Here is a 16,670-nt window from a genome sequence, read left to right as displayed (position 1 = left end):
AACAGAAATAAGTATGTTTTTTTTATAGGAAATTTAATTAAAAGCAAAATCTTTCTTATTACATCCGATAGTGTTTCTTTGTGATTTAGAGATTTTTCCAGTACAATTAAGTGTATTTATTTTTAGAAATTGCCGCGGATAATTACGCCAGTGTGTCGAAAAAGTCAGCACTTCTTTTTTAATGGTTTTACTTTGTCACTATCCTCGTATTCAAAACTGAAATTATCCAAATAAATATCTTCTATCATCTTTTTTAGCAGTGATATTTTTCCTGCGAAAATATATAATACTAGTAGTCAGTTAATAAAAATAAACGACCGTCTACAAAGAAATAAAATCGGCAAATGCATTCTAGAAAACTAAAAAAATGTCGAAAACTGCTCTCTTTGTGGAATAACGATGGATTTGTAAAAGTAATATATTATCGGATATGCTGCAATTCATGGCAATTATTTATGCCTTCCTTTTTAGTAAATTAACATTTCGTTTTTTTGCCTTGGAAACTTCTCGCGGACCGCATGAAAACCTCTCTCGGGCCGCATGCGGCCCACGGGCCGCACATTTAACACCCCTGACTTAGACACTTGGTTCTCTTACAAGACATCCCGCTGGGTTTACACTGCATCATGTCAGAGTAAAAGTGCACAGGCTAAAAACAGCGCAGTCATTGTTGATAAATACAAATGAAAGGTTGACTTAAACAGACTGTTCTGAGCTTAGTCAGTGCAGCTCATCTCAGCTTTAATATTAAACAGGTTTGCAGGGGAACTTACAATAGACGGGGCACCTGGATGAGCCAGCGCACATTATCAGAGTAAACTCTGTGTTCGACGGCCCAGTGAGCCAGACTGTCCCATTCATCCCGGGAGCGGCCGTAGATGGAGAGTCGCAGCTCCGAGTTCTGGTACTTGCTCTCCTCCAAGTCATACATCACCTCCTGGACAAAGAGAGGCAGCAGACACAAACCAGGTTTAGTGTGTGTATTCAAGAATCATTCCAATGAGGTAAGTGCTTCACAAAGAAATTATGTCACACCTTAACTATATGTCCAAAGTATTTTCCTTTAATGTGGTTGTCAGTCTTGATGAAAATCTCTCTGAGGATGGATTCTCCGATGGGGTTGTATTTGGCATTGAACTTATCGAACCGATGAAATGTGTTACGGTCCTAAAAAAACACAACACAAGAAAAATATTATTTGTATTGATAGAAAATGAGGTACACATTATACGATCTCAAATGTATCTCCTCTATGTACTCCTACGTCTCACCGCATGCATGTCAAGTGTGTCTACACTCAGGTCGTAGGCTGTCAGGTTCATGGTCTCAAAAACATCTTTGAGGGTCTGACCACGTCCATGTTCAACATGAACAATCTCTCCAGGGTATTTCTTCATGGCTCTCTTGATGAATCGCAGCAGGTGCTTCTGGTTCATGCAGGACGACGCATGTATGTGTGTGTCCACCTAGAGTAAGAACAGAGGCCAGCAGAGCAACACCAACAAAAATGGGAATTATTTTCCTGTTAAGACCAGCGATTCTCTTTAGACCTCTACAGTCTATGGTTAAGGTTTTATCATTAAACTATTTTATATGCACATTTTTACATCCGTGTGTGAATTCACAGAGTAAAACTGTCATTTAAGGGTGTTTTTTAGCTGAATACATAAATCCATGATAAACTGACTGACTGACTTTGGTTTTTTTTTTTTTTTACATCTTTTTGATTCTTTCTAGACAAAAAAAAACAAATAATCTCAACAGGAAAAAAACTGTTTAAGCTTGTTCTCATTTATTTGTGAAATGGTTGTCCACAGGCATAGACACATCAGTAATTTGCTAAAATGCACAAATATTCATAAAATAATAGTAATAAAAAAACATAACTTTACATGCCCTTACAAAAAAAATTTAAAAAAATATTGTACTGTTTTTTTACATAATTCCTTCATGAAAGAGCCATGGTACGCAACATTTGGAAAAAGGTTTTTGTTAGTTCCCACCTTTCTTATGTTGTAGAAATCTCTATGAGGAACTTTCTTTTGGGCTGCCAGCTCCTTCATCTCATTCAGGAGGATGTGCATCTGAAATTTAGAGCTTAGATACTGCAGGCGACGGTAGCAGAAGGATTTCCTACATACACAAAATAAAAGAGGCGCCTTTTATTCAGACCAAACACTCAGCAACTAAAGGTTGAATTGATTGAATTACATAAAAATCAAACTCACACTGGCCCATTGATAATAAGAGACATCATCACATTCATGTCTGCAATATATTCCTTCAGGTCAGGATACATCAGATCAAGTTCTGTGCTTCTGAAAAGTACAACAGCTCACAATTATTTACAGTCATATAAAAATACTTTACTGTATCGTTATGATTAACACTTTACTTGTCCATATTGTTGTTCTTGTTGTAGACATGGACTACACCATCAACCATCTTGCAGCCATATCCTGTGTCTGGTGGCATGTTCTTAATATCCTGATTGTCATAAGGGTGCGTCTCTGAAACAGGTGGATGGACCGGAGCATCTGGGAACAAGGGAGGTTTGACACTCGTCAATCTTTCTTCTCACCAAATAAAGTTCTTAAGGTGGCGTTTTAAACGCTCATGTACATTTTTATCAAAATGTGATTAAAAGTGTTCTCATACACTCTAGCTTTGACTTATTATTGACTTATAACTGACTGTTTAACATGAAAAAAAGTATTTGTAAATAATTTATTGTTAAAAATAAATACTACAAAATTTTTGTGTCTTTTTAAGGACAATTGTTTTAGTTGTATTTTTTTTCAATCATGTTTTCAGTGCAATTCTCGCTGTCTAAACACTGACATATATAATACTCTACTCATCTTTAAAGCCAGCGAAGCCTTTTGAAAATGTAAAAACAACCATCAATTTTGGTCATGCAAGCCGCTACTGCTAAAATTATTAATGATGTCACTATAATCCCTAAAAACATCCCACAGAAATAGAAACTTTTCTTCGGGTACTGACAAATTCATTCACATTAGTTGCATCTGTATGTCGCAATTTGCCCTTCTACAGCCATATAACTTTAATCCCACCTCATGACAATTTAAACAGGGTTAAAGCAATAATTCCTTCAAAATTCCTTCAACAGCTGAACAAAGGATTTCCAAATCCCTTTAAGACTAAAGAAAAAGGTTTTATCACCTCATGTTAGATACAGATGGTAAAAACCTGTCCAGGTTTGTGATATAGTCATCACTCCTTCCCGTGCCATAAGTACTATCTCTGTAACTTATTAATATATTAACTGACAATGATCAAACACAAAAAACATGTGTGGTTCTGTCAGACTAATGAGTATATTTCTAACTGGATGTGTGCCTGCCATACCAGCATCTACAGGGGTCTCTAGTTTATCATCATAGACCCTCATATTCAGAGGCGTTGTCCCGAGCTCCTGTAAGGCGTGAGCTGTAGTCTTGCAGAAATTCTGCATGGACAGGTTTATGTACTTCTCCCGTATGAATAATGCCTTCACCACACACTTGGCAGCGTCTACCAGGTCAGTGAAGGGCACCTGCAAATGTGACAATTTGAAAGTATAAACAAATGCAAATGAATGCAATTATTTTGTGCACTTCCTTAAACATTCATCTGGTTTGGGATCTTGTTTTAGATTCTCACCCCACACTTTTCGTCTCCAGAGATTGAGACTCGCAGGTACTCTCTTTCGACCGGCATCGCCCCCTCCTTAAAGGAAAGGTCAACAAAGTCCAGGCTTTTGTCCTTCATTAACCTTATGGGATTACAGGCACAGACACATTTGAAAACAGAGTGGGAAGATACCATTGGACTATTGACACACAGAGATGGAAAGCAGGAGGTTAAAAAGACATTAATTAAAAGTTAAAAAAATTAAATAAATAAGTTTCTAGTAATTAAGCTATGGCTGTGTCAGTTGTTAGTGCAGCTCATTGTTTAAAAAGTCTGTTTGGAAAGCCTACATTTAATACTCTCTTTAATGATTTTTGTGATACTTTCCTATATTTATACCATTTGGATGTTTTTAATAAATATAAAATGGAAAAGTTTACAACATGGTTCAGACATACAGTAAAAGTATATAAACTGTATATCATATTTCATATGCATCTTTTGCATGCAAGATGGAACATTTAGCCTGGAGTCTTGAGGAAAACTCTTCAAACAAGATCTCTAAGCTTCACAATATGTATTGTGAATTGCCAACCTTCTTATACTGACACTGATGGTGCTCCCTGATTGTGAATCAATACCGTAGGGATCCAAATATAAGATGGGTGGTTTATTTTTGTTTGTTTTACCCTTTGAAAATATCTGAAGATGATGGGCCATCCTATGTTAGGACCTTTACTTTTAAAAACCTAGACCATTACATTTTTACATTACAACACTGTGTATAGACAAAATACTTTTTAACACATACGGACTATCTCACCCAGCACTTGCCCTGTTTTTTTGTTTTAAAGATGTGTCTTGTAAAATAGGGGGGTATCATATAAGCAAGGTCGTCTTATATCCAGGTCAATACGGAAGTAGAGATGCCACATAGCTCATCTGGTTGAGCAGGCACCTCAAAGTTGAAATAAACACAAGAAATATGTGCTCCAAAGAAGGATAGCAGTGAGTAAAAGACCTTGGCACAACCTGACTCTCTATCTGTGAGCAGTGATAACAGACATTTCTTTTGGGAACCTCTTTTTATCAGTGCTTTAGTTAGTCGAACGACACCTCCACAAGGCTAAACAGTGATCTCTGGGGTCCTAGATACAGAAGTTTAAGTCCTCGTTGTTGAGGACCGGGCTCAAATCCTGACTTTGCTCTCTATCATTCCTGTCTCTCTCTCTCTCTCCATTATTTCTTTACTAATAAAAGGCCAACAGTGCCTCAAAAAAATTAAAAACAAATAACACAGCTAATTCCACGATATGATTTTTAACTTGGTGTGCGGGGCAGTCACTCATCAGTTTAAAACCACATGTCTAATAGGACACTTTGTGGTGTAAAACACTTCTGATCAGCTCAATCATGGGTTTCACAACATTGTGTAAACTGTCTGTAGAACCTTAAGTCAGACACCAAGATGTCAGCACATCCTTGAGAAGCTTCTTTAAATATAAACTTTAGTATGGCGACCATGTCAACACCTAAAACTCTTGATCATGCTCCTCAAACTCCTGAACATTTCTTGCAATGTGGAAGGGTGCGTTATTTTGCTAATAGAAGCGACTGGCATTTAGGATTACTGCTGCCATGTGCATGGCCTGCAGCAATACTTATGATGGTATCAGCATGTTTCTCACCAGAAAACGACACAGAGCATATAAAAGTGCATCCTGCCACCATCATTTCCCAAGTTAGACTATGCATAAACACTTGGACAGCCACATGATATAAAAAAGACATAGTTCATCAAACCAGGCCGCCTACAGGCGTCTGACACAGGCGTCTGTAGTAGCCGCAAATGGGAAGGACATCCCTGTACAAACAGTTCTTTTTATACACTTCTTACTCTCGTCAGAACCTTAAAATAGGAATCTATTCTCACCACTTTCCTTCTGGGCTCCATTAATAGCCATTATGCTGCAAATGCTCCAACTCAAAACTGCTGTTACTCACTTCATTTTGGTCCCCAAGGAGAGTTTACCCTCATCACCATATAGTAACAGATCTAGGACTGATTCAATCAGTCTTCATTCAATCAGTGACCTCAATGTTGCAGCTCACTATGTAAGCAGCTTGCAAATTCTTCATTTCTTAAGAAAAAAAAAGTCTTAGAAATTATTTCAAGATTTATGTAATCAAATTTCTGTTTTAGCCTTTAAATGATAGAACAGAGCAAAGTAAAAAAAAAAAAAAGTATCTGCCAAAGTAAAAGTAAAAAAAACAGTTGTTGGAATAAAACCCTAAGCACTGCAGGAGCTCACGTGTGCTGTCATCATGCAAATTTTAGAGACACGTTAAAAGACCAACAATTTTTAACTTTAATATAAAATATTTACAATTCATATCATATTTCTTGAAGCTCTGACATGTGTGGTTTAGAATTCTGAGGCTCAAAAATAGTTTTACTTTCACTGCAAATATGAACTTAATGCGAGTACTTCACAACTACCTTTCAAACCACCACACATGAGTAGCAGACAGTAAAAAATACACTTATAAATGATCAACCTTACTAGCTAATCCAAAAAGCTGCTGAGTGGCAAGAGCTGTTAAAATAACTCAGGAATCTCAGGAAGATTAATTCAGGGGGAGGAACCAAATTCAGCAATACAATAAAAAAAAAAAAGACTTTTCTCTAAGATGAAAGAGACTCCTTTTAAGGGTGAGAATCAAGTTAAAAAGCCCACTTGTAAACCTGTAAATCTACTGATCAACCAGCAGAAGGGAGATGCAGTCAATAGGCTGACAATATCCATCAATTGTTCTGGAGAGAATTATTTGCAATAAAGCTGAGTTCCTAAACCATTTATATTAGGCACTAATAACTACTAAGTACTAAGGATACCTATCAAATTCACAGGTGATTAGTTGTCATGCATATTTTTCAGACTACAAGCAAGCAAAACAGAGTTGACTAATAAACAAAACATGCATCCTGAGGCAGAGCTCACTCACTCTAGGTCTGCAGCACTGTCGATTTTCATGAAGTCCTGTTTGGCACGGACCAAGATCTCTGGCTCAAGCCTTGGGGTGATATGCAGCGGCGCACGATAGCGTGGGCAAGGCAGGGGCAGACAGACAGCAGAGGTAGTGAGAAGAAATTAGGCACACAAAAGGAAAGACACCACTTCCAAGCACAAGCCCGCGCTCCAACAAGCACTCTCACTCACACACAGACACATATAAAGACAATGTAATCATTTAGCAACAGTACACCCTGATTGGTAAACAGGGGCTCGCGGAGGGTGTGCCAGACAACCACCGAACGATTGGCTTAGTGGTGCAGTTAGCATCAACCTTGGGAACCGTCTGTGTGATGCGTGTTTATGTAGTTGAAGATGTACTGCCAGAGCAGGTGTTGAATTCTGGGCAGCTCACTGAACTGATTGCTGAGATTGTTTAGCCCACACGCTTGCATGTTAGAAGCTGATAAGCATGTATGCGTGAAAACATCTTTTTTTTTCTAAAGGAGGACAGAGGAAGGGGGAGCGCTGTGTCTGTCTGTGGTCATGTAGACACTTGGTTGGAGTCTAGATGAGGTCTAGATGGGATATTTCTGCATTTCCTCACTTAATGTCCTGACTGATCTGCCTCTCCAGGCGGTGCCGTCGCTCTTCCAGCTGTTCAATCGGGCTGTCCTCCGGGAATTCATACGGGGCGCTTCGCATCTCGCTCTCCCCCATGCTGCGTGTGAACAGCTCCTGGTTCAAGCATAAGTTGTACAGTTTATGGTGTCATAAAACAGAAAAACCATGTCAACATGTCACACACACACAGAGCCGCCTGGGAGATTTGCGAGGCCCTGTGCGAAATGGCTGGGGGGGAATTTTTGGGTTTTTCGGGTCGGATCGGGTGTCTATATACACAATTTTAACTCTCCAATTAGCAAAATACTGCATACCTTCCCATGCCTCATCATCATTTGACTTGCCTCGACGCGGGGCCCCGCGGCTGCTTGAGACCCGGTCGGATCGGTGATTTTTGTAACAAATTTATCAAACGAGCCTTTCAGAGAGGCATTAAACTCTTCCATTTTCTTTAGTTTTTTTCTTTTTTCATCCCCTGATAGAAATTTCCTGAATCTATCCCGTTCCCTCGACATTGTGTGACAGTTTGTTCCAACTCCACCGTCTGGATCAGAGCAGCTTGTGTCTGCGCTTGGTCTGATCAGTTGTATTGAACGACAGACACGCGCATCATTGCACATATATTTATTGATATGCACAGACTAGTACACATTTAGGTCTGTAATGGAACGTGTCTGTTGATATTTATAAGGTAAAAAACGAAAAAAAAAAATTTTGAAAAAAAAAAAAAAAATTAAAAAAAAAAAAAAAAAAAAAACGGCCCATAGCGCGAGGCCCCCTGGGGCGCGAGGCCCCGTGCGGTCGCACGGTTCGCACACCCCTTGCGGCGGCCCTGCACACACACGGCTATATAGATGAATTACACAAACAAAACTGTGTGTTACATTTACCCGCAGAAAACAGACAGTCACACACATTTTCTTCTTTCAGGCAACGAGCAAAAGGCAGTACGAATCCACTGATTACACTCATTTATACTTAGAGAAGGGATTCAGAAACGTACTAATTCATACTTTCAGGTATGAAATTAAAAATAAAATACAGTAGCAGAGGATTTAAACTGTGATGTTTAATTGATTCGATAAATAACCTGCATCAACAGCAACTGTATCAGTGAGGTCAAATGTCATTAGAAGATTGCAGCATTTCAGTTCCACTGCTGGTGGATTTTTGAGTTCTCACCTCTGCAATCTCTTTGTACTTTTCCTCCATGGATTTCCGCAGGTCGCCTGGGTAATGTGAGAAAGAGACAGGTGTCCCTGGAAGCGATCGCTGTGGCTTCAGGGGCTTGGACCCAGACGCACTACAGAGGTCTGCAGGATTAGGAGGGAAGATTTACAGCATTTGATACAATGTGATTAATAACACTTAAGTGGTGTCTTTACTTTCATCCCCAGTCTGGTAAAGATCAAACCAATTGATTAGAATTAAGTTTTGAAGCCAACCACATCAAAATCCAAATCCACATCCAAAGTGATATGATGAACATCCAAGGGATAAAAACATGGTGACAGCAACACAAAACTGGTCTTAAACAGACGCTTTCTTGAAGATTTTAAAAATAGTAATGGCTTGTTAAACATATTAATTCCTGATTGATCCTAATGATTTCCCAAACCCCTAAATCAGCTAGGACAACCTCCCAGCAGTCATGGACTGGGATTTTCATTCACAGTGAAACACTCACTCTTTTCCTTGTCTCAGAACTAAGAGTATGTTTTGTCTTCAAAGCACTAATCTTCTTCTACTGAATAAACAAACATTTTAGCACAAAAAAGGTTACATTACATTTGGAAAATCATTTTATTTTATTTTTTTTTTATTGGATTTCTCACAATTTACCTATCAGGGACAATAAAAACTTCATTCTGATTCATTCTCCTTCTTCATTTAGTGTTCGGGTAAACATCTAATCAGAAGGATTTCAATCAAATTGAAAAATATTTACCAAAGTAATTATAGAGAGAAATACATATACTAGGCTGAACTGTTTGGTAGGAAGGCAATTTAAAAAGACAGTACTTTTGCAAACAAGTAGTAAAAAGTATATGCTTTCAGTCCCCTTTGACCAAAGATTGTTGTATGGTTTATTTTTCATTATGTAAAGTCAGACAATGCAAATTAAGAATCTACTACATTTTGAACTTTAGTTCTCATTTTCTATTGTTGCATTAACATGGAAATAGCCTTTTTCTCTCTGCAATGTAACTTGGCAACTTATTTTATTGTCTTTTATTGAAGACATACTGCCTGTATCAACTGGAGTTCCTCCGGTTAAAAAATGCATTTTAGAAAGTGTTCTGCTCTGGTACGGCCTCTGTGGAGAACAGCCTAATGAACCTTATGTAACTAAATGTTCTGCGTGGGATGTGCTAACATGAAGAACTGCTGGACTGATAAAACCTGTAGTTTATAACTTAAATGTCTATAGCCAAACAGTTCATAGTAAAAGTATTTACAATTCACTTGACCTTAAATATATCAAAACCTCTATAACGTAGCCTCTTTTTGGAGTACCGCTAAATTGCAATCATATGCAAAATCCTCTGACTGACAAACTTTGTGGAGGTTTAGATCTATCTTCAAATACCTTTGCCTTTTCTGGCTACAATATAGTACAAAAAAGCATTTAAAAGAAAAAAAATAAAAAAAACGGAAAAACACCTCCAAAGTTAAAAGGTCTCAGTCATTTCAGACCGTTTGGAGAGAAAAAAATTAAGGGAACTAAATATGTAAAAGAAAACACAGCCAAATATTACCATCAAAGACATAAAAAGTGAAGAAATTCTGTTTGGTTTGCCAAAGATGGCTGTGTGGTTTTACATGGGAGGGGGTTATTTTACTAGGCACAATATTTCACTTAGTCACCACAGTTTACTTTCACGACACACAAACACCAAATTAAATGAACACATATTTATGTCTGAGAATGACTACAGTTATTTCAAATGGTTATCCATTTTGTAAAGGAAGGTAGAGGAATTGCTGTTGGTGACCTCCTGTCATTATTGCAGATCTTACAAACCACTACTAAATGGAAATACATCCCTCACGTCACGAGATAATACAGTCTATGAAGCCCCGTCCCTGCCTTGTTCTCATCTCTGTTTCCTTACAATACAGTTAGCCTGTTTTTCTACTTAAAGTGGCTCAAATCCATGATAGAAAAAGAAAATCTGAGACATGTCCAGGAATGTTGAACAGCTTGAGGAGGGACAGATTGTCCCCCCCTCAGGTGCAGTGTACAAACCTCAACAATAAATTTCCCTCACTCATATGATGACATGTGGATTCCAAAGTATTTGAATGTGACAGAGAAGTTCCTTGTTCCTGTTAGAAAAAATAGACATCACTGCCACGCTAAACTAAATATAATAGAGAGCTGCTAAACAGTGAAAGTAAATCTATCTATAGTTATATGAGCAACACACAGTAATTCACTCAACTCTTTGGGAGTGGTGTGCTCGGCTCCGCTATAATTGGAGCAATTATTGCCACAGCGCCTGGCCTGTGACAATTAGTCTCAGCCATCTGCTGTCTGCTTCTAACTCTCTGGAGTTAGGAACGAGCAGAGCATAACTCTTTTTACTAACACTTTTGGACCTTTCAATATCGCACACAGAACTGACAAAGCATCAATCTTAGGAGTTACAGGAATACGGAATAAAATTAAAGTAAAAAAAAAACAGTGTTCGGCCATCCGTGCTTTAAAGGGCAACTAACGCTTTTGATTCACCCAGAAACATTTCTGATAATGATCTCCTAAATCGCTACTGAATAATTGTGACAGCCGCTTGTTAGATTATATGAAGACACGTGGTCCTGTCATCACACTGAATACCATGCATTTTCAAAAGATCAAACATGTACACAAAAAGAACCATTGCAAATATAGTGTTCATGTAATCCCCCAGACTTTCCACCGCAGAGGTCTCTTAATCCAGGATACAGTAACTTATTCTGTCCCAGTGACATCAGTGTAGTAGGCAGCACAATTATTATTGATTATTATACTATATTATTATAATAGATTATTATTGCAGACTTCCACATAAGTTTAAAAAACCCTTTTAATAACCAGCTGAAGTTTCAGTGTGACTTTGGCACAGAGGGTGGTTGTGCGGTCTCGAGCTTTGCCTCAAACTCGATGTTTACTGGTAGAGCGGGAGTCTATTTTAGATTGGAATGCTTCAACTGCTCTTCATTGTAGTGCCATCAAGAGCTCACCTCTTATACAAGGACATAATGTGAACAAAGCCATCCATCTTTCCTTTGTGATACATTTCTGATACCCGACTGTGCACATCAGTGGAGATAGCGCTGCTTTATATGGACCAGTACAGTCCTCATAGTCTTCCTCCTCCTCCCATCAGCAGGCTTACTCTGGCGATGAGATTCTAGACCATGTGTCAAAGCCCATGGGCCAAATCTGGTCCACCGCTTCATTTTATCTGGCATTTTTATCAGGAAGTCTAAACAGAGATGGGAATCAAAAACATGTTTCTGTGTAGTGGAGACAAGTTACTATGTTTCCTTTTTTTAATGGACAGTGACAGCGCTCAAAGTTTACCACAAAAAGCAAGAAGCCGAGGGGGGAGAAAGAAAAAAAGCAATCTGCAATTAAGGTAGAGTACTTTTTGCAAAAGTTACAGCAATGATGCAGCAGTATGAGCTGCTTTACTGTGGCTGAGGAAATCCCAAGCTTCTAAGTTTGCAATTATACTAATTATGATTTTATTCAGTCTAGATTTCAGTATTTTCTTTTTGCCTTACAAAGAGACTGGAAATTATATATGGTTATCATTCAAATTAACAAAAAGGCAGGCAAAAGACATGAACAGTAACAATGATGGATTTAAAATACTTTTAAGAAAAAAATCAGCTTTGCTAATGCTTTGTGAGCAGGAACGTTTTCCTTAACATCTTTGTTAGAGCTCAAGGACTTACACAATCATTTTCATGAACAACACTGATTAATAACGTTTTTCAACAAGACTAGAATACAAAAATAACGTTTATTGTGAACTCTTCAAGCTGTACTCTGGAACATTAATCTCAATGGGACAAAAAAAAACAAAAAAAAAACAGAAGAACAAGACAACATATTAAAACAGATTATGTTCCCAGAAACCTTTTAATTATGCACCGATGAAAAAGTAGCTTTAGAGAAAAATTACTAAGATGGTTGGTTAGTGAATAAAGATGATGCCACATTTTAAAGCTCACAAAGAGACAGAGATAATAAATCGTCAACTTTGCAAATTAGGACCCCATTTCTGATTTGGATTGTCCTGACCATGCACTTCTGGTCCGCAGGAAAAATCAATAATTCTAATTTAGAAATGTATTTCATTTAAAAATGAAACTGAATCACCAGACCGATATCAATTAATTGTTTTTCTTTCCTCTCTGGTCATAACCAGCAGTACCCATTTTCAGAACAAACCTTATGGAAATAATTCAGGACTATAGTTTGTTTTTATGAAAGAAAAAAAGAGATTGAATAGAAAGGAGTTAAAACTTATAGTTTTTGTGTTTATCTTTAAAGAGTACAAATCGTATTCATAATAAAAAATTTAAAAGTCATCCAAATAAAATATCGACACATCACTGATCCCTAATTGGTGCTGTATTGCACATATGTCTTGTAAGACTATAACATAATCACTTTGTGCATAAACGATGAGCATAATCACTGGGAAAAATCTGTCAAATAAAGGTTCTTTACATTTACAGGGCTGACAAAAAGGATCAGTGCAAACACAGGGAAGCCAATTGTCATTGGCATGTAGTCATTGCTGTCATGCGGTCACAAAGTATCATGTACATGTTAGTGGAAGACAAATGCCCAGTATGACCATTGCTTTAGCAAAACTTTAGTTTTTCCTTAAAAATAGTTCAATTTAGTCCCTGAGATGTAAAATGATGGTATGTGCTTAATGTACCAAGCAACCATAGCCAGTAATGTCCTTCCCCGGTATTTCAAATCAGATTGAGGTCTGAACTTGGACTTTGATAGGGCAAATGCAACACCATGACAGCAGCCCTTTTATTTTAAAGGTACTCTGTTGCACATTTACTGCCGTGTTTGGGATCCTTTTCCTATTGCATGATCCAATATAGGTCAGGCCCGGCATCTGTCTTACAGAGGAGTCCACAGCTGATTCAGTGACTTCAGGGTGGCCAGGACCTCTGACTGCAAAAGAAGTCCAAATCATCTCCTTTCCAACACTGTGCCTGAGAGTTGCTGAGAGGGGTTTACTCCGATATGTTCTGTTCTGTACATTATGGGCAAAGATTTCCAAATGTTTGGCCATACAGTAATATACCCAATCCAAATGACATTGTTTCAGAACTCCTGTGGTTTGTTAAAATGGCACTTCACAAATCTTAGCCTTTTTGCCATGCTCTCTTTACAGACAAGAAGTTTTGCTTCTTGCAGCCTTTTCAACAAAGCCATCCTTGTGCAAAAATTTTCAAATCATGTTTGATTAACCAATTCAAACTGATATTTACCCTCACAATTCAAAATATTTTTTTTGTACTATTCATACGACTATCTCTGGCCTTTTCTTGTGTATTATGCATGTACTTATTACATTTCAAATAATTAAAATGCAATTTTTTCCTCTTTTTCTCTCGTGCATATTATTTATACAGTACATACTAAAAACTATTGTGTTCACTTTTTTCTGTGCTCACCTGAACATAACAAACGGCATACAAGAGGTAGCATGCACATATAAAAACGCACAAAACAGATGGCATCCATTAAAAACACTCCTTTTACAATCATCAGAAAAGGTCTGCATGTTCAGGACGACTGAAACTGAGATCTCAGCAGTTCACTAGGTTTAGTCACTCAGGCTGTCTAAGCAGTGCAGCATTAATGAAGATGCATATCGTACTGAGATTTGCGTTGTCCTAAACGTCAGCACTTGAGACACTACTGTATCCCACTTTTCTGGTTGGCTACAAACTCCTGTAAAATACGTCCCAAATGTTTTATTTTTTTCATCTCGCACACAAGAATGTCAGGGATTAAACTACTTGGCAGCTGAGCTCCATCATACTGAACTGTAGCAGCAGCAACTACGTGTCTCAACTGTTATATATAGAGATCAGCATTATGGCAAAATACTCCCTTCCTTTTCAGTTCCCTTTCATTGTCTTGTTGTTTAAAAACACAGCAACTGTGTTTGGCACCTTCCACTATAAGCCTGTCTATACAAATATTTGAAGTGGCAAGTAACTTACGAAATGCAGAATTACTGGATCTTTCCGGTCAAACAAGATTCACATGAACAAACTCTTCATGATAAGGTACTGTTCATGATTAATTATCATCGGTTACAGTACCTCTATCTGCCTGTCCTGTCCTTTTTTCACAGTCTCCGTTATGGTCGCAGTGGCCTTGTCTGTGCTCTTGCGAGATGCTGGGACATGTAACTAGGCGGCGGTGCACCCTCCCCCACAGCTACAGTGGAAGAGAGAGAATGACAGCAAACAGAGAGAGGAGCAATACGGCGTATGAGCTCTCCAGCACACAAGCTGCTCTGACAGTGGGATCAGACAGTTCTCTTTCGTCTGTCTTGGCTTTACTTCCCCTGTTGTAACTGTCGCCACATTCAGTGTGCTGCTGAAGCAGTTTGTTTTCTCTCTTTTCCCCCTGTTTCTGTGTCACAGCTGCTTCCTGGATTACGCCGGTTTTCAGGGCATGAGCAGCACAGCCTCCAAGATCCCGGATTTAAATACTGGGTTGGAATGTACCACGTGGCAAAAAAGGGGAAGGAGTAGGGGTGAACCACTTCATGGTCTATTGTGCTGTGAAATGGAGGAGGCCATGGATAACTAGCCACTCCCACCTCTTCTCTGTCTCCCACCCCCTATTCATGAACTCACTACTTTAATCATCTCATAACTGTAAATAATAGGATGACTTCTTTATCTTAATGCTATCACATGCCTCTCATGCAAACTGAATCTTTTCCAATGTATCCGTCAAGCTGCAAACACCTCAAATACCTACTCCACTTTTCATCAGATCACATGGTACCCATGACAGTGATTTCTTTCTTCTGTCACATGACCAACAAAGCCCAGTGACAGTACTCAAAGTACAGAACTGCTCCATTCAGTCATTTTCAGTGTTTAGTTAGTTTTCAAAGCCACAATCAAAAGTGAAGACCATCGGTGAATGTTACTGTGAATATACTGTCGGTAACCCAAACTTGAAAAGGCACACAGGAAATTTATTGACATCAGCAAATCCCCATCTTGTGCAATATTGCAAAACCTCTCACAAAGGAAACAGCAATGACAAAATTGTTGTACTTGGCACGTAAGTAGCTCATGGAACTTTAGAAAGTATTACACAAATCACAAAGCTGACCTAAATGTGATTGCTCACGAACTGTGCTATACTAGTTCAATGCCTTTATGGCTGTTTAGATTTGATCATAGTGCAGGTCACACAGATTTTTGCCTGCATTTTTTTCTAAAGAAACCAATAATAATAATAATAATAAAAAGCTGAGTCCAGCATCTCTGCAAACAAAAGTATTTTATAGTTCTGAACGAAAGGTGGTAGAATTCTTATCGGAATCTAAAATTATCATAATGTAAAGAAGAAATTAGAGTGATGGTGCAAGATTCAGTTAGTACATTACGTATATCTCCATATATCCTTAATTCAATCTTTTTAGACTTAATCTTTTTAAAATCAATTTTATCTGGAGTGATAGCTCATATCTCACATTAGGTGGGATGATATGCATTTTTCACCAAGTAAGAAGCTGTAGGAGGTTATAAAGAAAATAATGTGAACATAGACAGAAGAAGTTTTGATAGAGATAGAGTTATGTGATCTTCAACCTATCCTCCAGGGCTTGTGATTTTCTATTACACATTATATTTTATAAAATCATCTTAACTTGGTGTAGTTTTCATTCTGACTTTCTCTTCTGAGCCCAACAGACTTTGTAGAGACGAAATAACAGACTCCACCGCTGATGTTTATCCACTTTAATTAAATAAAGTGAGAATCTTGCAACCACGACCTAGGCACAGGCTGCTCAGAATAAAACGTTTGGTATTTATTGGATGTCCACTTCTCTTACCTAAACACATTCTTCGAAGCACCATATCAAATGTTTCCCTTTTTAATCTCTGACCGAGTCTCAATATTATAACTTCTGATATTCAACATTTGCATTTCCCAAGAAGGAAAGGATCATTCTCTTTCTCACAAAGGAATACAGCAGCTGGCATTATTGTTAACAGCAATGTCAAACAAACCCAATCTCTAACTCAGCAGAAAAATTCCCATGTGAACAAAATAAGGAACACAGTTACAAAACATTTTTAACCAAAGTTGGGACTTCTCGTTTCCCCTTA

General features: G+C 38.1%; 1 protein-coding gene across 5 annotated transcripts in view; it reads right to left on the bottom strand.

The window, feature by feature from the left end:
- LOC133448501 (AMP deaminase 2-like) overlaps window positions 1–16,670 on the bottom strand; it is a 37,593-nt gene that overhangs the window by 9,526 nt on the left and 11,397 nt on the right. For 2 of the 5 annotated variants that reach the window (XM_061727087.1, XM_061727085.1), the window contains 11 exons: window positions 8,457–8,587; window positions 7,258–7,388; window positions 6,643–6,711; window positions 3,667–3,778; window positions 3,373–3,559; window positions 2,396–2,537; window positions 2,229–2,318; window positions 2,004–2,133; window positions 1,272–1,466; window positions 1,036–1,167; window positions 774–937 (listed from right to left, as the gene is read on the bottom strand). In XM_061727087.1, the coding sequence (XP_061583071.1) occupies window positions 774–937; window positions 1,036–1,167; window positions 1,272–1,466; window positions 2,004–2,133; window positions 2,229–2,318; window positions 2,396–2,537; window positions 3,373–3,559; window positions 3,667–3,778; window positions 6,643–6,711; window positions 7,258–7,388; window positions 8,457–8,587 (1,483 nt within the window). Of the gene's footprint in view, window positions 1–773; window positions 938–1,035; window positions 1,168–1,271; window positions 1,467–2,003; window positions 2,134–2,228; window positions 2,319–2,395; window positions 2,538–3,372; window positions 3,560–3,666; window positions 3,779–6,642; window positions 6,712–7,257; window positions 7,389–8,456; window positions 8,588–14,633; window positions 14,982–16,670 lie in introns of those variants that run through there. The other 3 variants (XM_061727088.1, XM_061727086.1, XM_061727089.1) reach the window with 3 other exon arrangements.

Source organism: Cololabis saira, chromosome 8 (assembly GCF_033807715.1).
Source record: "Cololabis saira isolate AMF1-May2022 chromosome 8, fColSai1.1, whole genome shotgun sequence".
NCBI lineage: Eukaryota > Metazoa > Chordata > Actinopteri > Beloniformes > Belonidae > Cololabis > Cololabis saira.
The sequence above is the reverse complement of the archived record's forward strand: the minus strand, read 5'-3'. Positions and strand labels throughout refer to the sequence as shown.